Consider the following 24,404-nt stretch of genomic DNA (forward strand, 5'->3'; position numbering starts at 1 on the left):
TGCGTGTGCGTGTGCGTGTGCGTAAGTGATGTGTGTGTGCGTGCGTGTGTGTGTGTTCGTGTGTTTCACGTGATGTGTGTGTGTGCCTGTGTGTGTTTAATACTGCACTCAGCAATATTTCAGCTATATGACAGCGGCCTGCAAAGAATCAAGTGTTTCTGAACATCGATCCACAGTGTCAGGATATGATTAAATGCCATCAACAATGTCACCAAGTCTGATCACCCAATACACCAAGTCGCCTCTTATGACAAGCATACGTGTATATGTTGTGGAGACCGATTTTAACTGGACTCCCCACAGGGTTACTGACAAGTAAGTAATGAGAGAGTTTAAGTACAGGACAGTTGTCAAGTTTAACAACATTTTGATAGTTGTGTTGCTTACTGATTGAGGCAACAGGCAAAACCTGATCTGAACTGATTTCACTTCAGAATACTGAGTGTCTTAACACTCAACTTCAAGTATACAGATAAGAAACAGGTGGTTGGTTATGACAAAAGGTGGTATAAATATCACACAATCTCGGACAGTTGCTTGTAGAGAGAGAACACTATATAATGCCACAGGCAAGAATCAAGAGTGATATATCAAGTCCGCATACTCCCGCAAAGATGGATTAAAATGAGGCATTTAAATATTACTATTTTTTCAAAATCTATCAATTCAAAATTTCACAAATGTAAGATATATATGTTTTGCCGTCAAATTAAATTATAGTTAGACCACCAATCCTAAGGAAATATTAATTAACACAAATGCCCCAACATTACAGATGGAAGTAAGAGAATGATAGGTTGAAATAGTCCAAGGTTACCATGGTAACTGAAACAATCCATGAATCAGTGGGTGCATAAAACCGTTCATTGGCCTCTCCATACATCTACAGAAAGAAAGGCACAAGCACTGAAAGTCAACAGAATCTATGTAACAATTTACGATCAACCAACCTTAACAACTGCTGTGAATTCCGATTGCAATATCCATATCATGTCTATTTTATTCATTAAATGATGGTTTCATCTGTTAATCACATATAGGCATCACAACATGCATCCACAGGAAGTGGTGATAATATCAACACAACGTGGTGTATCATTGTCTACAACACAACTGTACAGTCAAGACCGGGCAACATAAGCACTTCTTCCAAAATTCAGATCTTCCAATGTCCAGCACTTATACAAATACCAGCACTTGGATCTTCGAATGTACGGCAATGATGTAATATTCTACACCCATAGCTCATCAACCGTACAGCAGTCCTACAAACAAGTCCAACAGTCGGAACAATTTGAATCCTGTCACCACGGTAATGGACTTCAAAATAATTTCCTGGGTTCAGTTCTCCGAGTTTATGAAAAGAGCTAGCCAATTCTTTTGGCACCCAGTTTCATTGCCCCTTTTCTAGCCTCTCTTTTCTCGTTGAGCTCTCGTTGACGTTGGAGTCTCTTCTCTTCCCTTTCTTGTTTCTTGCGCTCAGCTTCAGACATGCCTGACAATGGGAAGTGTGGTGTTAAACAACCAAAGAAACTTGAACCTAGAGTGTATGAATAGGTTTACTTTTATAAATTTAAGATGAAATATAATTGATACTGATTACTCCTGTTGCACAGTGGATGGTTTGGTTTGGTTTGTTGTTTTACGCCGCACTCAGCAATATTCCGGCTATATGGCGGCGGTCTGTAAATAATCGGGTCTGGACCAGACAATCCAGTGATTTACATCATGAACATCAATCCACGGAATTGGGATCGATGACATGCATCAACCAAGTCAGCGAGCCTGACCACGCGATCCTGTTAGTCTCCTTTTACGACAAGCATAGTCGCCTTTTACGGCAAGCATGGGTTGCTGAAGACCTATTCTACCCCGGATCTTCTGCACAGTGATTGAGTTAACCTTTGATTGATGCCATTGTCAACAAAATCATAGCTACATCACAGATGACCAAGCTAATGCAGAGAGTGTGACAAGTTGTCAGGTCACAGATTAGGGACCTTGACCTTCTCTTCCCTAGTAACCTGCAAATACTTTCAATACTGGCCACTTTTACCAGCTTAACCTCAATTCTTAATCATCCACACAGTGACGACTAAAAACAATTATACCAACCATTATAGTTGTAACTAATGTTATGTGAGTGAGTGAGTGAGTGAGTGAGTGAGTGAGTGAGTGAGTGAGTGAGTGAGTGAGTGTGTATGGTTTTACGCCGCTTTTAGCAATATTCCAGCAATATCACGGCGGGGGACACCAGGGCTTCACACATTGTACCCATGTCGGGAATTGAACCTGGGTCTTCGGCGTGATGACCATGCTTTAGCCACGAGGCTACCCCACTGCCCTCACACTTTCTTAGTAAAGTACAGATTCTAGAACCCTTTTAGGTCCCTTCCAGGATTTGAACCCACACTGCCAGAGTGGGTGCACAAAGTATGTGATCTAGACTACCAGTTTTCGAACTTTCATTTTTGTGGAAGCCTCAATGGCTGAGTGGGTTAGATCTCTGACTTTATGTGCTGGTGATTAGGTGCCTCACTCTGGCAGTGTGGGTTCGAATCCTGCATGGGACTCAACCCCCAAAAGTACTACTATCTGTACTTTACTAAGAAAGTGTTATCCCAAATATAACATTAGTTACATTTGACAACTTTCTAAATGGCATTGTGTGTTCATAATAGGAGTTGTTCAAAGTGCAAAAGGTATAATATAAGCAGCATACCCCCTCCTGACCCCCAGGCATCCTGGGCCCACTCCCCACCACCATCATCCCAGCCCCCTCCAGCATCATCCCAGGCAGCATCCTCTGATTTACTGGAGGGTGATGTGACTTTCGCTGATGCTGCTCTGGGAGCGGGGGCTGGAGTTCGGGACTTCGGAGTCTCTTTTGGTGGCGTTTTCCTCCTGGCAGAACTCTGTGATGGTTTATTTGCCTGAAAAAACATTAATTCCATCATAAATATGAATATATGGCTTAAATAGAAGAATTGGTTCTCAGGCAATGACTTTTGAAAATATAGTGCGGGTGGGTAGTAGTTTTTTTTTTGGGGGGGGGGGGGGGGCTTGTTCAGACTAGTATGTAACAAAATATACAGTGTACCATCAACCTGGCCTCCCTACATAAAGAAGCATACAAATTCCATTTGCAGCCATGACCATAACACAAGATGTGCAGTAAAACAGTGCAACATGTAAAGGGAAGTAACTGAGGGCTAAATATAAGTATTAGGATTGTTTTGTTACTGTTTTTTGAAAATGGAAATAAAAACAAAATGAGTGACAGACTTTATGATGATGCGGGCGGTGCCTGAGAACCAAGGCTATTATTTTCTTTAGCCTACACTGCTCAATTTTTGTTTGGGATAATCAGAACTGTCATTCTATTTAAATTTACACTTGGCATATCATGAGAATCAGTTTTGAATATCAGGGAAAGATAAAAACATCCCCCTATCAAAGTTAGAGAAGCATATAAAGAATATTGCTCATGCAGTTTGTACCATTGTATCTCCATTCAGGCAGACTACATTCAGGGATGAGTACGGATATTTTCCTTTTCAGCTGAAACATCTTTGCAATGGAGCGTGGTCCATAATTTGGTGGTGTTTATGGGGTGTGTTTAACAAATTTGTGGCCACTAAAATTTGCGGATCCGTGGAAGATTTTAACCCCTGCATATTTCAGTTTACCTTTAGAATACAGCACCGCAAGCTTTTCAAACACGTCACAATACCCTTTGATGTAATTCGTGTAATTGTGTTGCCAGATACGGCCTGTGATGTCAGGGGTCATCGAGTGTGCATTAGCTCCACTCAGTGATCTATCATCTCTACACACAATGTCATTGAATAAGCCCAGCGATGTTGAGAGTTTTCAAATTTTGTTTACTAAATACAGCCTGCAGTGGTGCATTTTATAGCAGGCGCCAGTTTATGAAGGCAATTTCATGTTCAATAAAAAATTGGTTTCAACTTAAATCATGTTGATGAAAGGATTATAAATGTGAACTTAAATGCATATCTTAGTTTTCGCTTCAGTATTTATCATCATGCACAGGAATGCAGTTTACTAGATATTTAATTATTGACGTTGCACACATCTAAATGTCGCTGGTCCTAAAACTATCTATCTATCATGGACTTCTTTTGCAATAAATCAGTTAGATCTGTTTTGACAAGGAAATGATACAAGGCTTTGCAAGCTGTGAAAGGTGTCTAAGGGGGTTGTATCCCCTTCTAATGCATTTTCAAACAATAGAGCCGAAGACATGGAGCCTACAAATAAATGCACTTGGGGTTATTTTTGTTTATTTTATTGTTTTCACATTTTCAGTTGCATTTATTCTTCTCACAAAAATGTCAAGTAGTTCCATGTCAAATTGTGTTGGCTACAGGAAACTGTCATGGTTGGTTGGTTTGGTTTGTTGTTTAAGGCCGCACACAGCAATATTCAAGCTATATGACAGTGGTCTGTAAATAATCGAGTCTGGACTAGATAATCCGGTGATTAATATCATGAGCATCGATCCATGCAATTGGGATCGATGACATGCATCAACCAAGTCAGCGAGCCTGACCACCGATCCCGTTGGTCGCCTTTTACGACAAGCATAGTCGCCTTTTACGGCAAGTATGGGTTGCTGAAGACCTATTCTACCCGGAATCTTCAAGGGTCGGAAACTGTCATGGACTTTCCACCCAAGCCACTTTCACTCACTACACTTCGTCAGTAATGATTTATAAACCGACTCACTTCGTGGCATCAGCGGCCATGACTATGCCTTCCCAGTTCCTTACTATGATCCCTGTTATCCTTACAATGTTCCCTACCATACTTTTCAGTGACAAAATCACCCAACAAATTATTATTATTCATGCGTACTCATGAATTCCACATCTGACGCCTGGATCCGTTCACACCATATTGGCTCATCCCTCACCACTCAGTATCTTGTAGATTACAGAATAGGATGAATGTGCCAAATGGCAGCGGGATCACCCATGAGTATCTGGCCATTTATATTGCACATCTTTCCACACCACACGGGCATTCTCAAGGCATTATTATTACCCCTGTCAGTGGATCGGTGTGCACTCAACAATCATTCTCAGCTCCAGGGGGATCATGCAACCCAAGCTAGAAGGTTAACAACCACACTGCCAGCTCATCCTACCAGGTATCCATATACTGCTGGGTGAACAGGGACACATTTCTAACAAAGTCACTTGCCAAAGGACGTGTCACATGTGCTTCAAGTTTGGTTTGGTTTGGTTTGGTTTGGTTTGTTTATTGTTTAATGCCGCACTCAGCAATATTCCAGCTATATGACAGCGGTCTGTTAATAATCGAGTCTGGACCAGACAATCCACGCACTTGGGACCGATGACATGCATCAACCAAGTCAGCGAGCCTGACCCCCCGATCCTGTTAGTCCCCTTTTACGACAAGCATAGCCACCTTTTACAGCAAGCATGGGTTGCTGAAGACCTATTCTAACCCGGAATCTTCACGGGTCACATGTGCTTCACAGTGGGGCAGGCCTGAAGCCCCAGCAACTCTCCGGCGCCAAGCTGCCGAAACATGGTCACCCATCCATGGACTCTCCATGACTGACATTGCTTGACTTCACAATGTTCACCTGACCTGTGACCTGTGACCTGTAACCTGTGCCCTGTGCCACCACATGACGCATATTCTAAAGGTGCCCCACATTCCCAAACCAAATTGACGAGTTTTTAGGTCCTTAACACAATACATTTCCTTCCTGACATTTAATATGATTACCTTGCTTGGCCCCATGCTTGTAGAAAAGAAGTCATCGTTTGTAGAACTGCCACCCCAGTTGTAGTCGCTGGTGGACATCATCCCGGTATCAGCAGTGGAGGTGAAGTCCTGCTGGCCCCAGTCATTTCCCAAGTCAGATCCTCCAGACTTGGTAGCACTGGATCTACCCAGCCCTGAACTGCCCCCCTGTCAACAGATATTCAACCTTGTATCACTGGATCTACCCAGTCCTGAGCTGCCCCCCTGTCAACAGATAGTCAACTATATATCACTGGATCTACCCAGCCCTGAACTGCCCCCCTGTCAACAGGCAAAAAATCACCCCCCACAATATATGTGTGTCCATACCATTGCACTAGTTGTACTCCTGCCAGTATCTTCCAGACTGCCCCAGTCATCATCTTCATCATTGTCCCAGCCATCAGTTGCTGCTGATACAGCTGCCTGGCTCTGCTGGCCACTGGGTGCCGCTGTCGACTGACTCCCTCCAAACTCCTGCAACACGTGCCATATACAGTATTTACAAACCAGAAAGACAGAATATTACCGATAGAATTTCATCATTTGAAAGCATCTAGTTTCCACCAAGGGAGACAACTCACAAACACTTGAAAATGGGAGGAGGGTGTTACCAGTAGCAAGTATCAGAATATGTTCACCCATATTGCAACACCAATGGTCAGTGTTTACAACCACTCACAGTTTCGTGTGTTGCCACGTTTGTGATACAGAAACAAGTACATGCAAATTTTGGAAATCCTATCAACTGGTCAGCATGACCTGCTTGTTAAGAAACGAACTGGACCTAAAACTCATCACGAGCCAACAATGTTATATGCGTAATCTAAAAATCTATCAGATATACTTATGTTGGTGTATGCTTGGAATGCTGGTTCTGAATACTGACCTTTAAACTACATTAACTGACTTAGCAGGCCCTTTGTAAATTCTACTGGCAACAACCTAAGTGACCAGCCATTCAATTTGTCATTCCAGAAAACAAATCATGCCCTCCTCTGAGACCCCATGTTATATTCCTCAAGCTTAACAAGTTGTTATACTGAAAAAATGTCCAATCTCATTAAAATCAGATCTTAGTTCTTGCTACCGCTAAACAAAGATCTGAGGACATCCCATTATGGGTCACGTCAGACCGACCTTGAGCAAACTTTGACCGACCAATGGAATGACCAATCAGAGGGCAGCTTTCTTGTGCTTTACGGCACAAATTTCAAACTGGCGACTACACTTCGAAGCATATTTTGACAAATTCTCGATTACAAATTTGAAACCTGAACAAAAAAGCATTCTGGAATGACTAATAGATTGTCTATATTGTAAGGATTCAGTCATTAAACCTGTAACTATCATTCGGAATACCCCATGTTAAAGTTTTCGAGATTGCATGATTAGAAATCACATTCCGACTGTCACTTTCATAATCTGGTAGGCGATGCACTGATTGGTCGGATGAAAGGTCGTTCTGACATGACCCCTAATGGGATGTCTTCAGATCTTTGTTTAGCGGTAGCGAGAACTAAGATCTGATTTTAATGAGATTGAAAAAACGCCTTGTCCTCCAAAAGAAAAACATGTCATCCTCAACCAGAAAATTATGCCCTCCATTGAGACCCATGTCATACAATAATCTTCAATGTGACGTTTAACACCATTTTGCCTCACCTTACCATGTTGCACTCCCCGTTTCACAATTTGTCCCACCAGAAAACTCAAATTAAGCCCCCCATCAAGACCCCATGTCCTACTCACGTCCATGTTCCCCCAGTCTTCCGTGTCCCATCCTTCATCCGTCTGTTGCTCCTGCTCTTCTTCTTCTTCTTCCTCCTCTTCCTCTTCCTCTTCAGCAGCAGCTGGCTGCTGGGACGATGGTGTTGCCTTGTCTGGTGAGGTGGGGGACTTGACCAGAGATATTCCCGACCCACCAGACATGGAAGGAGTTTTCTTCTTGGCTGTGGCCTTGTTGTAGATCTTGGACGTGATAGATGTCATCCCTGTCACAGCCCAGCCGGCCCAACCAGCTGATGACGAAGCTTCAGATCCTCCTGTCATCACCTCTCTCTCTGTTGTGGAAATAAACAGTTACCACGGTAACAAAGAATTTCTCATAAGATATATTTCTCAACTGGATATTCTGAGTGTCCAGATGGGGATCAACGGACAGAATGCATGGTAAAGATATCATTTGAATAGCATTTGATACAAATCATGTATTATGTACCCTTTGTATCATATACTATATAGTGTATAACATTGTTGTGTATCAATTATGCTTTATATCAAGGAGTTGTATCGTGTGTCGTAGCAAGTGTTCTTGCGTATCAAGTGCAGATACATATTTTTTTAAAAGTGGGAATGCACACTGAGATTTGGCAATTCGCACTTTAGTAACGTGTAAAATTGTGTTAGAAATATATCCACTAAAATGAGTCAGTGTTGTAATACATAAACTTTTAGCATATATGCATGTGACCATGGGGTGGGATGACAACAGTGGGATGACAACAGTGGGATGACAACAGCGGGATGACAACAGTGGGATGACAACAGTGGGATGACAACAGCGGGATGACAACAGGGGGATGACAAGAGCGGGATGACAACAGTGGAATGACAACAGTGGGATGACAACAGTGGGATGACAACAGCGGGATGACAACAGGGGGATGACAAGAGCGGGATGACAACAGTGGGATGACAACAGTGGGATGACAACAGTGGGATGACAACAGGGGGATGACAACAGGGGGATGACAACAGTGGGATGACAACAGTGGGATAACAACAGTGGGATGACAACAGTGGGATGACAACAGTGGGATGACAACAGGGGGATGACAACAGCGGGATGACAACAGTGGGATGACAACAGTGGGATGACAACAGCGGGATGACAACAGGGGGATGACAACAGGGGGATGACAACAGTGGAATGACAACAGTGGGATGACAACAGTGGGATGACAACAGCGGGATGACAACAGGGGGATGACAAGAGCGGGATGACAACAGTGGGATGACAACAGTGGGATGACAACAGTGGGATGACAACAGGGGGATGACAACAGCGGGATGACAACAGCGGGATGACAACAGCGGGATGACAACAGCGGGATGACAACAGTGGGATGACAACAGGGGGATGACAACAGCGGGATGACAACAGCGGGATGACAACAGTGGGATGACAACAGTGGGATGACAACAGTGGGATGACAACAGGGGGATGACAACAGGGGGATGACAACAGCGGGATGACAACAGCGGGATGACAACAGCGGGATGACAACAGTGGGATGACAACAGTGGGATGACAACAGGGGGATGACAACAGCGGGATGACAACAGCGGGATGACAACAGTGGGATGACAACAGCGGGATGACAACAGCGGGATGACAACAGTGGGATGACAACAGTGGGATGACAACAGGGGGATGACAACAGCGGGATGGCAACAGTGGGATGACAACAGGGGGATGACAAAAGTGGGATGACAACAGCGGGATGATAACAGTGGAATGACAAGAGCGGGATGACAAGAGCGAGATGACAACAGTGGGATCGCAACATACCCATCTCCTCCTCCAGCTCAGGATCTTCGGACACCTTCTCCAGTTTCTCTATGAAACCCTTGATGGCCTTGAATACCTGCAGAATCAATACATGCAACACCTTGAATACATCTGCAGAACAAACACACACATTACACAATACCTTGAATACATCTGCAGAACAAACACACACATTACACAATACCTTGAATACATATGCAGAACAAACACACACATTACACAATACCTTGAATACATATGCAGAACAAACACACACATAACACGAATACCTTGAATACATCTGCAGAACAAACACACACATTACGCAATACCTTGAATACATCTGCAGAACAAACACACACATTACACAATACCTTGAATACATCTGCAGAACAAACACACACATTACACAATACCTTGAATACATATGCAGAACAAACACACACATTACACAATACCTTGAATACATCTGCAGAACAAACACACACATTACACAATACCCTGAATACATCTGCAGAACAAACACACACATTACACAATACCTTGAATACATCTGCAGAACAAACACACACATTACATGAAAACCCTTGAATACATCCGCAGAACAAACACACACATTCCACAACACCTTGAATACATCTGCAGAACAGCTTGAAGCTGTAACTGTACACATAATAATGAATTATATTATCGATCAACATATTGTGATATCATGGTTCTTTTGAGTAAACTTATCGAAACTAAACTTTTCAACCAATGACAGCCCTAACTGGGAACGTACCTGGTCTCGGACAATCTTCTCAGGGTCCATGGTCATGCAACACATTGATGGCAGAAGCCGACTTGAGATTTCCTTCAGGCTGTAAAAGTTCTGTGTGGCTGCCAGGCCCAGCACGCCCGCTTGACGAGCCGGAGGGAAGGGGTCCTTAGTTGCCCTCAGGAAGGCCGAACACAGAATCTTTTGTCTTATCTGTGAGGAAAGCAGGCCCTTGATTACACATCCTTATCATCACTGCCACAAAATACACCTGACACGTGGGGATATTCACAATACAGTGAAACAAGTCCTTGATTAGACATCCATATCATCACTGCCACTAAATACACCTGACACGTGGGGATATTCACAATACAGTGAAACACGTTCTTGATAAGACATCCTTATCATCACTGCCACTAAATACACCTGACACGTGGGGATATTCACAATACAGTGAAACACGTTCTTGATAAGACATCCTTATCATCACTGCCACTAAATACACCTGACACATGGGGATATTCACAATACAGTGAAACATGTCCTTGATTAGACATCCTTATCATCACTGCCACTAAATACACCTGACACGTGGGGATATTCACAATACAGTGAAACACGTTCTTGATAAGACATCCTTATCATCACTGCCACTAAATACACCTGACACGTGGGGATATTCACAATACAGTGAAACATGTCCTTGATTAGACATCCTTATCATCACTGCCACAAAAGACACCTGACACTTGGGGATATTCACAATACAGTGAAACATGTCCTTGATTACACATCCTTATCATCACTGCCACTAAATACACCTGACACGTGGGGATATTCACAATACAGTGAAACACGTTCTTGATAAGACATCCTTATCATCACTGCCACTAAATACACCTGACACGTGGGGATATTCACAATACAGTGAAACACGTTCTTGATAAGACATCCTTATCATCACTGCCACTAAATACACCTGACACGTGGGGATATTCACAATACAGTGAAGCAAGTCCTTTAGTGTATTATATATCCATTCTATTTTGATAAATATCCTGAACCCATTTGCCACCAGAGCTTCATTTTGAGTCCAGTTCTAATGACACAATACTAAAAATAGACTTCCAATCAAATTACACTGTTCACTCATTACTGAATCAGGCGGCGATATCACCAGCACGGGACTCACTGTGTTGTGTTCTGTCTCAAATACAACTGGGAATGCATAATTGGCACAAACTTTACTGTAGATTTTTGCTGGATCCTCATTCTCATTTCGAATGTTTGTTTATTCCATTTTGTTTGCTCGTTTGTTTGTTTGTTGTTTAACACCCCACTCAGCAATGTTCCAGCTATATGGCGGTGGTCTGTAAATAATCGAGTCTGGACCAGACAATCCAGTGATTAATATCATGAGCATGGATCCACGCAATTGGAATACAATGACATGCATTGACCAAGTCAGTGCGCCTGACCATCCGATCCCCTTAGTCGCCTTTTACAACAAGCATAGTCGCCTTTTACGGCATGCATGCGTTACTGAAGACCTATTCTACCCCGGATCTTCAAGGGTAGGTTGTTTAATCCAGGCTCATGAGTGAGTAAGTGAGTTTGGTTTAACACCGTGTCAGCTTTATGTGGAAGGAAAGCCCGAAGTGATGCAGGTCTCAGACGTCTATCACTTCGGTGAAACCCTTGAGCACAAGTATGGTGCTGACAAACCTAGAAACAATCAGGGTGAACCGGGATTCGAACCAACAATCATAGGTTTCTGGCGTGCCCAAGGGACGCAACTCTGCACAGCAAATCACGGCACCTTAGACGATTGGGACACCCATGCCCCCACCAGGCTCATGAGTCAGAAAGATGCTGTGATAACGTAGTGAGGTCACTTCTCAAACAAAGCTAAGGTGGCAAGTGGGTCCAGGGTAATTATCATAATAAAATGGTGATTTGATGACCTGGTAAATCGCGAATGACAGTGGAATCCGATGTTGATTATTTATGTGATACACTATGCATTCATTGATAAACATTTTGATTAAAAGATCATAATCAAAAAGGTAATGGCAAATATTATTGAAATCAACATCAGTTAACATGGTTAAGTTAAGTTAATATCCGGAACATAACTGAAAATCAGAATGTGATAAAACAATAACATAACAATGAATACTTACACTGGGGTTGAGAAAATGTCCTATCTTTCCAAGACAGACGGTTGTGTTGGTTCTGATGCCCCCCTGTTGGAACACCGGATATAGATATAAACCACAATGCATGTGACATTAACCAGTAATTAACTTGACATTAACTAAAACAACAGTTTACGCTGACATGGAAGCGGTCAGTGATTGAGAAGTGCACACCCATTTATGCTGTTTTCCGTGCATTAACAGCAAGACAAAAAGAAAATACATAAAACTTAATCATGTCAAAAAGACATAAAATACTCGGATACATGTTGTCAGTTTCCATCAGTTGTAAATACATAAATATTACCTGATCATCCTTTGACTGCAGGCGAGCAAAATGTTTCATAAGTTCTTCATTCAAATTCTTATAGTTGAGTTTTGATGCTAAATGAAGCATCGCCTGTCAAAACAATAATGTCACATTAGCTGGCATACTATTTTGTTCATACTGTATAGATGAGAAATTGGCAGCGTCCTAAGACTAAATCCAAGCTGTTAAAAAGGACATCAGCAAATATCCTACACAAGATTTAATTACGAGCAGGAAATTTCTTCCTTTAATTACCTGACATGATAAAGGATTCATTCATAATTAAAAGATTTGTATCAATTTTAACAAGATTAATACAACAGGTTTTAAACAGCTTTGAACAGATTTCGAGTATATTACAGTGTTTTGGTTTAACCGTGTTCAATGCGGGAGAAAAACCTAAAGTAAAGCAAGCAATGGACATTCGTGATCCCTTGACTTAAACTGCACAATGAGTTGTCTCCCTTCATCCTCCATGCCTTCCAAGCCACTGTTATCTGGATATTGTAGCATAACAGCAATACTGATAATGTGTATTGCAGCAATGACCAGCTCATATCAATAAACTGATGAAGGTTTCGATAGTACTCTTTTTGACAACTGTGATTGTGTCAGTCAACCCTACTTCCTGATCTCACCTTGATTGTACTCTCCCTGACTACTGGGTTTGTGTCAGTTAACCCTACTTCCTGATCTCACCTTGATTGTACTCTCCCTGACTACTGGATATGTGTCAGTCGACCCTACTTCCTGATCTCACCTTGATTGTACACTCCCTGACTACTGGATTTGTGTCAGTCGACCCTACTTCCTGATCTCACCTTGATTGTACTCTCCCTGACTACTGTGTTTGTGTCAGTCAACCCTACTTCCTGATCTCACCTTGATTGTACTCTCCCTGACGACTGTGTTTGTGTCAGTCGACCCTACTTCCTGATCTCACCTTGATTGTACTCTCCCTGACTACTGTGTTTGTGTCAGTCAACCCTACTTCCTGATCTCACCTTGATTGTACTCTCCCTGACTACTGTGTTTGTGTCAGTCAACCCTACTTCCTGATCTCACCTTGATTGTACTCTCCCTGACGACTGTGTTTGTGTCAGTCAACCCTACTTCCTGATCTCACCTTGATTGTACTCTCCCTGACGACTGTGTTTGTGTCAGTCAACCCTACTTCCTGATCTCACCTTGATTGTACTCTCCCTGACTACTGTGTTTGTGTCAGTCAACCCTACTTCCTGATCTCACCTTGATTGTACTCTCCCTGACTACTGGGTTTGTGTCAGTCAACCCTACTTCCTGATCTCACTTTGATTGTACTCTCCCTGATGACTGTGTTTGTGTCAGTCAACCCTACTTCCTGATCTCACCTTGATTGTACTCTCCCTGACCACTGTGTTTGTGTCAGTCGACCCTACTTCCTGATCTAACCTTGATTGTACTCTCCCTGACTACTGGGTTTGTGTCAGTCAACCCTACTTCCTGATCTCACCTTGATTGTACTCTCCCTGACTACTGTGTTTGTGTCAGTCAACCCTACTTCCTGATCTCACCTTGATTGTACACTCCCTGACGACTGGGTTTGTGTCTGAGAAGCCACTGATGAGGTTGGGGAAGATCTGGTCATTCACTGTGTTAGACTGTAGGTGTTCCACGAAAAACTCCACCTGAAAGAATTAAAAGTTGAACACTTGATATAGCTCCTGACAAAAGATCAACCAATATTTTGTCCCAGTGTAGGATGAAATATAAGACAACATCCAATGTTAACTCCTGGAATATGATCACCATATCCAGACTACATAAACATTTCATTATCACCACCTTCATTATAATTAATCATAACCATCAATTATCACACTCTTTAATTTTGATTTTCATTGCCATCCATCATTACATATCACCACTGATGTCAATATTCATCACCATCATCACCATTGTCGTACATCATCACCATTGTCATCCATCATCACAATTGTCATCCATCATCACCATTGCCATTCATCTTCCTCATTATTCATCATCACCATTGCCATTCATCACCATTCATCTTCCTCATTATTCATCATCACCATTATCATCCATCGCCATCATCACCATTGTCATTCATCACAATACCACCTTTGTCATTTATCACCATCATCACCATTGTTACCCATCAGCTTCATCACCATTGTCATTTATCAATATTCATCACTATCATTTTCATCAAAAACCATCTCTATCATCATCACTATCAATTAACATCATCATCCATCACTATCATCATCATTTATCATCATTAACCATCTTTCATCATCACTATAATCCATCCAATTCATACCTGTTGCAGAAGTTTGACTCTTGTAGCCCTATCTGGTGAGGAGAAGAGTTTGACGACACAGGGAACTATTTTCTTTTGGTATTCATCAGCATCAAGTAGTTTTCCAAGCTGCAAATAAAAGTGGTGTTCACCATTGTGACAAATGTGCAGAGTTGCATGGTGCTGAAGTGGACTGAGTGAGTGAGTGAGTTGGGTTTAACACCGCTTTTAACAGTATTCCAGTTATATCGTGGCGTGTCAGCTTGATGTGGGAGGAAAGCCCGAAGTGATGCAGGTCTCAGACGTTTACCACTTTGGCGAAACCCACGAGCACGGTATGGTGCGGACAAACCTAGAAAGATAATCGGGGCGAACTGGGATTCGAACCCACAATCATAGGTTTGTGGCATGCCCAAGGGACGCAACTCTGCACAGTGAATCACGGTGCCTTAGACGACTGGGCCACCAGTGCCCCTGCTGAAGTGGACATCAAAGTATATATAACTGTGCCCAATGATGTCATGAGCACCTGCATAAACTACTGTTCTTGAAACATGACACAAAGGTACTTTTATTCAACATGCTTATGTTTATGCTGCAATCAACCATATAACAGCTAGATCACAACTCCTTGGAAATAACTTGACAAACAATTTCATTATACTCCTCAAAGAATCTAGCTATCTGTCCAATGTGGCCAATGAACTTGTAAAAGACATAGAAGACTGCCGAACATCAAATCAAACATCGTCACATCATAATGTTTGATATGTTTGATATGTCACAATTTACCTTGTTCACACTTCTGTTCACACTTCAACTACAATAGTGAAAGTATAGCGGAGGTCAAAGGGTAGAATTTATGAAATGTTAATTTCCAAATAAAATGAGTAAAATCTAAATATTTTTATACTTGTATACTTATCCTGTATTACTCCTTAATGCATTTACCGCTGTTTACTTTTACAGAAAAACAAATCAGTGAGAGGTTCAGCTGCAGAAGAAGTTCTTCCAACCAGTGGTGCAGCACTACCCTCACATAGTTGCCATGTGACCCGGACGTGGTGGCATCACATAAAAGCACATTACTACATAAAAAGTAACATCTGATGACTTCGTGTGGAGGTACCAGTGCAATGGGAGGGCACTTAGACAAAGTAATGCAGGATCAGTATACAAATGGATAAAAAATATTTAGATTTTACTACATTTTTTAACTTATCCTGCATTACTCCTAAAAATGCATCTTTATCAGACGTGTAAGCATGTAAGCCCTCTAATCTGGGGTGATAAAACCAGAGAGTTCGATGGGCCAGCTCGAGGTTCCGAGAGAATCAATAACGTTGGGGGTTGGTGATCTGTTGAGTTACACCAGCAGTGGACATTGGGCACAACAAAAGTTCTTCTTCATCGCCTGTACCCACAATCGATGAGAGAGTAGGGAGAGTAAAAGACCTTTCTAGCTGTCCTGGGAGTTGATTCTTGCCTATGAAATCCCAGCACGTCCCCTACCTCAAAACAGTGAGGCTGATAATTTCTACGAAATGGAGGGCTTGAATGATGCACGCTGGGCTACATGCTCCAAGGCTTTAAGAGCTGTTTCGTCCCTGGCGAAGCTTGAAACATGCACGTGTGTCTGTAATAGCTCTGTTGAAAGGAGTAGGGCTGGACCATAATTGACATAAGTGTTTCTCCTTAAACTCGGGAGTCTCAGTCTGTTAGTGCAAGGTAACCAAGACGCAGTGTGGTAGTTATCTCTGCCAGAGCCGCCCATATATCGCCCATATATCGATCTGGCGTAGCTGATATGACATATCCGTACAAAGGTGGTCAATTCTGTTGGAGGTGGTTTCCGCCAGATCCTGAGTGAGTGAGTGAGTTGGGTTGGGTTTAACGCCGCTTTTAACAGTATTCCAGTCATATCACGGCGTGTCGGCTTAATGTGGGAGGAAATGATGCAGGTCTCAGACGTTTACCACTTCGGTGAAACCCACGAGCAGGGGTATGGTGCTGACAAACCTAGAAACATAATCGGGCCGAATTAGGATTCGCACCAACAATCATAGGTTTCTGGCGTGCCCAAGGGACGCAACTCTGCACAGCGAATCGCTGCGCTTACGACGGGCCACCCGTGCCCCCAGAAGTTGGTAGAAGGCATCTCAGTAGAGTCTGACATCACAGGGTGGTGATGTGACTACTGAGTCTGGCATTTCTCACTGGTAGAGAGAAAAGACTTTCAGTGAGAGAGGATGTCAGAAACAACACTGAGAACGTCGTCGAACAGGGGTCCATGCAATCCAAACACACAGGGTGGAGATCCCTGCCAGACGTGTTGCCATGACAATTAATATGAGGATTAAATCTGGAATTTAAGCAAATAATTCACAAGGCATGCTAGCACACAATGGGAATAGATTTATAATTCATAACTAAAAAACTCATTGATTTTTAGAAGAGAAAAATTATGCAAAGCACGAATAAAATAACACGAAGACACATACAAAGATAGAGGTAATAAAGATGAATGAATTACCAATAACAAGCAAGAGACTTCACAATGCACAACACAAGAGCATGGCCACATGGTTAATTCAAAATGGTGGACTTGGAACATATATACACCCAATTACCGTGACTGAGAGCCACAAACAAGCAGGAATTAATTGCAAATAATGAATAGAGAAGACCAAAAGGCACAAACCATAAGCAACACAACAATATCAAAGGAAACGATTGTAGAAATAATACGCAAAGGATGCTGGAATATGGTAGAGGCTTCTCACAAACATGTCTATCTGTTTTGGGTGACAAAGCAGTAATGAAGTCACCACTTCCAGATCACGTGGCAGCTAAGAGAGGGTACTGCCACACAAATGGTTGGAACAACTTCTCGTGCAACTAGACCCCTCACATCTTTGTCTTCTGTTAAAAAACAGCAGTAAATGCATTTAGGAGTAATGCATGGCAGCTATGTGAGGGTACTGCCACACAAATGGTTAGAACAACTTCTTGTGCAACTAGACCCCTCACATCTTTGTCTTCTGTTAAAAAACAGCAGTAAATGCATTTAGGAGTAATGCAGGATAAGTTAAAACATAAAAGATTGCTGTTACTTGAATCAGATATTCTCTTAATCCAATACCTTAAACAGAGGTGCTAATACTGAGGACCCGGCATTGCCGTACTCGAACGCATTCACGAGCTGGGGTAAAATCTTGTGTCGACAGAACTGGGGTGGAAATGAATCAAGTGATGGAGTGAGGTTGGAGAAGAACTTCGTCTTTTCATTCTGGTCTTTTATCTGAAACAAGACAGAAAGTAATTACTTTAGAGCATACATGGTTTTCTACACAAGTGTTGGACATGACGGTACCAGATTTAATTAGAAATATCCAATCTTTAGTTTTACCTGAAATTCTTCTAAGAACAACATGGACTTGACAAAAGAGTTGTTCATGAAGCCGTCTCTTCGCTGACATGCTCCCATGAACTTGGCCGGATTAGGCCTTGACTTGGGGTTGGCCCCCACAAGTTCACAGTAGTTGGGCACCAGGCTCTTTGGAATCTGTCAAAATAACATTAAGACAAAACTAATAGAATTTCTTTCTTCAGTGAGTGAGTGAGTGAGTGAGTACGGTTTTATGCCGCTTTTAGCAATATTCCAGCAATATCACAGCGGGGGACACCAGAAATGGGCTTCACACATTGTACCCATGTCGGGAATCGAACCCGGGTCTTCGGCGTGACGAGCGAACGCTTTAACCACTAGGCTACCTGACCGCCCCTCTCTCTTCAGTGAACGAATGCTGTGACTCCTGAGTGCTGAGTGTGTTGTTTCTTTGTTACTCAAGAAATTTAAACTAAAACAAAGGGCCTACTTAATCATGTTTAAGAATGAACCCAAAATACTATTTAGAAAGAGGTCAAATGTAAAAATGTTATATTTGGGATAACACTTTCTTTGTAAAGTACAGATTCTCGTATTTTGGGGGGTTGAGTTCCGTCCAGTGTTCGAACCCACACTTGCCAGAGTGAGGCACCTAATCGCCAGCACACAAAGTCAGCGATCTAACCCACTCAGTCTCTGAGGCTTCCACAAAGATGAAAGTCTGATAACTGGTAGTCTAGATCACGTACTTTGAGTACCCCTATGATACAAAGAAAGTGTTATCCCAAATTTAACATTTGTTACATTTGACCACTTTCTAAATGGCATTGTGTGTTCATAGCTTTCGGCCATGGCAGCCGTGTCAATTTACACTTGTCAGAGGGGTACACAAGGTACCTGACTTTGTGTGATCACGTAACAAGAACTTTAAGTTACTTCTAGTAGGACTCAATAAACACACCACAGCCAATCTATGTCAGCTCAAGCAACAATACCCAATTATGTGTTACATGTAGTAAGTAGTAAATATAGCAATTATATCAATACATATCATTTTTGGTAATTATTATTGAATGACCTGGAGGCATTCTGAACTATCATATGTCCATTAACATTGTCCATTAGGATCTCCTAAGAATTTCCCACAATTTAGCAAAACCATGTCAAACACAGTACCTTTCCAAGTGACTTGAGAGCTGTTGTCCTTGGTAGTGTTCCATTGAAGACTTCCCATATCAGACACCCCAGTCCCCACATATCCGACGACCTGATACACATCAACAAGTCGTCAAGTCAATCACTATGATGTGTATTGTGCAATCAAAGATAAAATATTTCAGTATAGAGCAAATCTAATGCACTCCTATAATGAATGAAGTCTGTTAATTTTATGAGTGAGTGAGTAAGTTTGGTTTAATGCCGCTTTTAACAGTATTAGTTATATCACTGCGTGTCAGCTTAATGTGGGAGGAAAGCCCGAAGTGGTGCAGGTCTCAGATGTTTACCACTTCGGTGAAACCCACGAGCATGGGTATGGTGCTGACAAACCTAGAAACATAATCGGGGCAAACCAGGATTCGCACCAACAATCATAGGTTTCTGGCATGCCCAAGGGATGCAACTCTGCACAGCGAATAGCGGCGTCTTAGACAACTGGGCCACCTGTGCCCCCATTAAGTTTATGAATCTGTAACAGTTAACACTAGGATTCAAAATACATCTTAATACATACTTCATCAATTAGAGCAAGTGAGATTTTAGGCCAGGTTCCTCAAAGTTCTACTCTAACAGATAGCTGCAGAAGACTGGCTATCCTTCAATGTCTGTACGGTTAAAAACTCCAAAAGGAAGAATATCATCAAATTTGGAGCACCCTATCTGGTAGAGAGTGGGTGATATACAACTTTGTTTGGTTTGTTTGTTTGTTTGTTTGTTTGTTTGCTGTTTAACAATGCACTCCAATATTCCAGCTATATGACAGTGGTCATCAAGTGATCAAGTCTGGACCAGACAATCCAGTGATTGAAATCATGAACATCGATCAACACAATTGCAATACAATGACATGCATCACCTGTTGGTGAGCCTGACCACCCGATTCCGTTAATCGCCTCTTATGACAAGCATAGTCGGCTTCTACAGCAAGCATGGTTTGTTGAAGACCTAATTTACCGCGGGTCTTTATGGGTCTTATTTACAATTTCAAGTCACATCAGTAGTATTTCAGCCATATTGTGACAAGAACATGTCATAGTTTATTGTTATTTTGAAAAGCTTTCAAAGAAGAACTGTAAATTTGATACCAGATATAACAGAATTTTTCTTATGTTCTCAGACATCAAACTTTTGAATTGCTCTCTCAAATAACCAGAAACACATTACACATCTTCATTTACAACTAGTTGAAGAATATAATGAAATGTGTAACTATTGAATCAAACAGTGACACTTTGTAAGCACTAAGGTACACACACTCGACTCACCACTTATCTCCCCTGATTCCCCTCCTCATCTCTGCCTTCTCAGGAGGGTCGTACTTCTCCAGGATGGGGAGTATTTTGACAGGGGGGATAGACTCTGCCCCCTCAGCAGGGTACATGTACTCCACTCCGCCCAGCTTCCACTCCCCAGCCTGGTCCACGAACACCGACGCCATACACACATTGTTGTGGATCAAGTTGCAGTCATTCACCAGGAAGGACAGCCCTTTCTGTTAACAATGATGATGGGGACATACTATACTGACCAAATCAAAATTTGTTCTCAGTCAACAACTTTCTAAGGTTGTTGCCAAAGGTACGAAGAGTAGCAGACGGGAATTATTTGAATCTGGATCAATAAAAATATAAAAAACCAAGTGGTCCAACTAAGGACATGAAAAAGACGAGGATGAAACTATGGGTCTGCTCTTACTAATGTATCTTGATTCGTAGGATATGGCCCACTTTGCATTGATTGGGTACAAATTTCGTTATGTTTTCATTTAAAAATACCTTTTTGTGACTACCGGTATTATGGTTTGCTATGAGGATACAATCTGAGAATGGATTTGTCACTTCTACTCACCACGATCTGGTGCAGGCCCCATGATATTGCTAGCTCATTTTTGGCATCCCCATCATTGTTGTTCAAGTGTGTCTCAAGGGGGGTCACTGCCTCGGTGGCAAAGTATATAACCTTTTCTGTCTGCAAAAATAGTAGTAAATTCTAAATATTTTTTACATGTCAATACTTATCCTGCATTACTACCTTAATGCTTTTACTGCTGTTCAAAACAGCAGTAAAAACTTACAGAAATTGTAGTCAATGTATCAGAAATGATTTAACCATGTAGATGATACAAGGATACAACCATTTGCTACTTATGTTTTCATATACAAAGTAATGCATTTTCAGTTCCCAGTATGTCTGTGACACAATAGAGCATGTATCCATGACATAACAACCTGTGATGGTTCAATCTTCCTTTGCCTTAAGAAGATATATCAGTTGATTACCTATTCATGTCAACATGACATAAGATCAAACTACATCAGTTCAATATGTATGTAATGTACACGTATATCCACTTGTTCATTATACAGAGTTTGTTATAGAGATGACTTTTGTAAGATATACTGTATTCGCCGTAATAAGCGCCCCGGGCGCACTAAAAATTAGTAATAATTTTGGAATAAAACAGAGTTGAAAGATAAATTTCGCGGTTTATGCTGACAGCCTGAAATGTTTATATATGACAGATATATTTTTCCAGAATGTAATTGCCCATAATTAAGCGTGCATGTAACACATGAGTGTGTATTATACGTGAATAAATAAGTCTTATGTACATTGATCAATCGGAAGGGGTGCTAAATGAGATTGTTCACTAGCCAATATATTAGCAAATATCGCCGTGGGCGCTATTAGATCAGGGTGCTTATTACGTCGAATACGGTAATATATAATTAGAGCTGCAGTCAAAACATTTCAATAGTTTAATATATATCTGTGTTTGTTATAAATATGTTCTACTTTTTTACTTATTTGTGTAACTGTTTTACATATTCTTATATTTATATGTTTAGATGACAACATCAATAAGTGAATTCATTAGTGCCTTGTGTCTATTACCATCTTTTGATGTTGGGAATAAAAAGATTGAAGGAAAATTCTCTCCATTTGCTTATGGTGAATTCTTCAGTGAGACTGCGACGGGGAGACCAAGCATAGGCAAGTGTCTAAACTTAAAATGACAGGAACACCTTTACATTATGCTTGAATCATACCTCAATTCCATCAAGGAAAGTCAAGAAATTGGGATGCCTCAACGTCTTTATCCTCTTGAATGCTCCCTTTGCAATTTGAACCTGGTAAAATCAAAGCATATTATTGGACCCAGTACACAGATTAGAAATCTCCATTGCATGTTTACCCATACTTAGTCACTAATACCAGAACTGGGTAAAATTCTTTCTTTCTTCTGATCTTGACAGATAATATCTGAGAAATAAAATATTCAGATACCACGGAAGGACAAGTTTGGTACAATGAAGATCAAGTTGACGTAAGGATGTCAACTTTTTTATTCTTTCTGTGTGACATTTTGGTTTAGGCGCTGGTAAAGTTAGAATTGCTTGATATAGGCTCAAGCATCTGTGCCAAAATGTCGCATAGGAAGAATAGAGAAGTTGAAATCCATAATTCAATTCTGTCTTCATTGATACTACAATTTCTAAAGTGACACTCTACATAAAGTCTGGTACGGAGTGTTTTAGTGTTTTGTTGTATAATCAGTGCAAAACATATTTAATTTTTGTTGTCTTAACCATGTTAATGCCTAATACCTTTTCAGTAACCATGGTTTCAGAAAAGCATTATAACTATATGATAACATAACAGTAATATTAGCACATTTAATCCTAACTATCCACATCATACCTGAGATTCACTTGCACTTTTGACATCAAATGCAAATACTGACACAGGATCTCCAGTTCCCTAGAAAATAAATTGGCAGATTCTTGATTTCATTCATGTTTGAAATTATCTCATTGATGCAAACATCATTTCGACCCAGAGTGTCAAATTTGTACATTAGCTCAAACACACATCACCTCATCAGTTATACAAAGACAAATAAATTGGCAAGACTGCAGTTTACCAGACGCAGCTTCCTGCACTGATTGGCTACAGGTCCTGGATGTGTCTCTCGCTTTACTGATTCTGCATGACTTTTCAATCCTTAGGGTTAGTCGTGTTAGAGGCATGTAAGATATGTGAAGCGTGAGCAACAGCCGCCAGCCTGAGCCAATTAGCACAAGAAACTGCGCCCAGTAAACTGCAGTGTTGCCAAATCTTTTATGTAAGTCAACAATCGCTATGAAAATCTTCTGTATTGAGGACATCTGTCTTGAAAATTTCCCTTATTCATTAATCATGTTCATTCTCGTATAAATGAAAAAAATAAGTATCAGAACATCCCAGCTTTCAGCACGGTCGTTTCATGTCTTTGAAAAAAATGTACACAGCATCACATTAGTGTATGACAATGATCCTTATATTGAGAACTTCATCCAACTATACATGATATATGATCAGATGATAGAACTGTCAAATCAATTATCAATCAACGGACAACAAACACACCCTCTTCTTCCCACTGTACAGGGTCCATATCGACTTTTCTTCCAAACCTGGCACCTTTTCACCTATGTCATAATTAAAGTCTTTCGTAGGGTCCCTACTGAAGAAGGACCACATCTCGACTCTTCCATTAAACGTTCAAAACAATGACTATTTCACTTGTAATCACTAATACTTCGTGTCAGCTCTCATGTGTCCGGAAGCGGAAACGCGTTTCTGCGCGACCCCGATTTCCTTTGCACCTGAAACCGGCATGTCGCTAAAATAGTTTTAACTGGTTTCGTCTCTATGGCGCACAGCTTCATTGTGCACCAGTATTTTCAAAGCTGCAATCGAAGAAAACATTACTTTTAACCTACTGGCCTTCGACTTAATTATAAATTAGAATCTTTATGAATGATATAAGCTAAATTATTATACAGACTATCAAACATGCCGTTTAAATAACACGAAGGCGTGATGGTGT

General features: G+C 41.4%; 1 protein-coding gene across 2 annotated transcripts; it reads right to left on the reverse strand.

Moving 5' to 3' along the window:
• LOC139441940 (N-terminal kinase-like protein) lies at positions 1-24,135 on the reverse strand. 2 transcript variants are annotated; one of them, XM_071222689.1, is made up of 19 exons: positions 23,942-24,135; positions 23,234-23,293; positions 22,582-22,662; positions 21,380-21,499; positions 20,797-21,023; positions 19,490-19,580; positions 18,335-18,490; positions 18,068-18,226; positions 14,947-15,054; positions 14,177-14,290; positions 12,621-12,713; positions 12,299-12,361; positions 10,137-10,325; positions 9,377-9,452; positions 7,555-7,865; positions 6,133-6,279; positions 5,785-5,970; positions 2,723-2,933; positions 1-1,495 (listed from the first exon to the last, which is right to left on the reverse strand). In XM_071222689.1, exons 1-19 carry the CDS (start codon positions 24,053-24,055, stop codon positions 1,368-1,370), a joined length of 2,634 nt encoding a protein of 877 aa, XP_071078790.1. In that variant the 5' UTR covers positions 24,056-24,135; the 3' UTR covers positions 1-1,367. The 2 variants fall into 2 exon arrangements, with proteins under 2 accessions (XP_071078790.1, XP_071078791.1); XM_071222690.1 differs by lacking the exons at positions 1-1,495; positions 2,723-2,933; positions 5,785-5,970 and adding an exon at positions 5,995-6,084.
• Positions 24,136-24,404: the final 269 nt, after the last annotated feature.

The sequence above is a fragment of the Haliotis cracherodii genome, unplaced genomic scaffold (assembly GCF_022045235.1).
Source record: "Haliotis cracherodii isolate W230 unplaced genomic scaffold, xgHalCrac1.p SCAF_5, whole genome shotgun sequence".
NCBI classification, from domain to species: Eukaryota; Metazoa; Mollusca; class Gastropoda; order Lepetellida; family Haliotidae; genus Haliotis; species Haliotis cracherodii.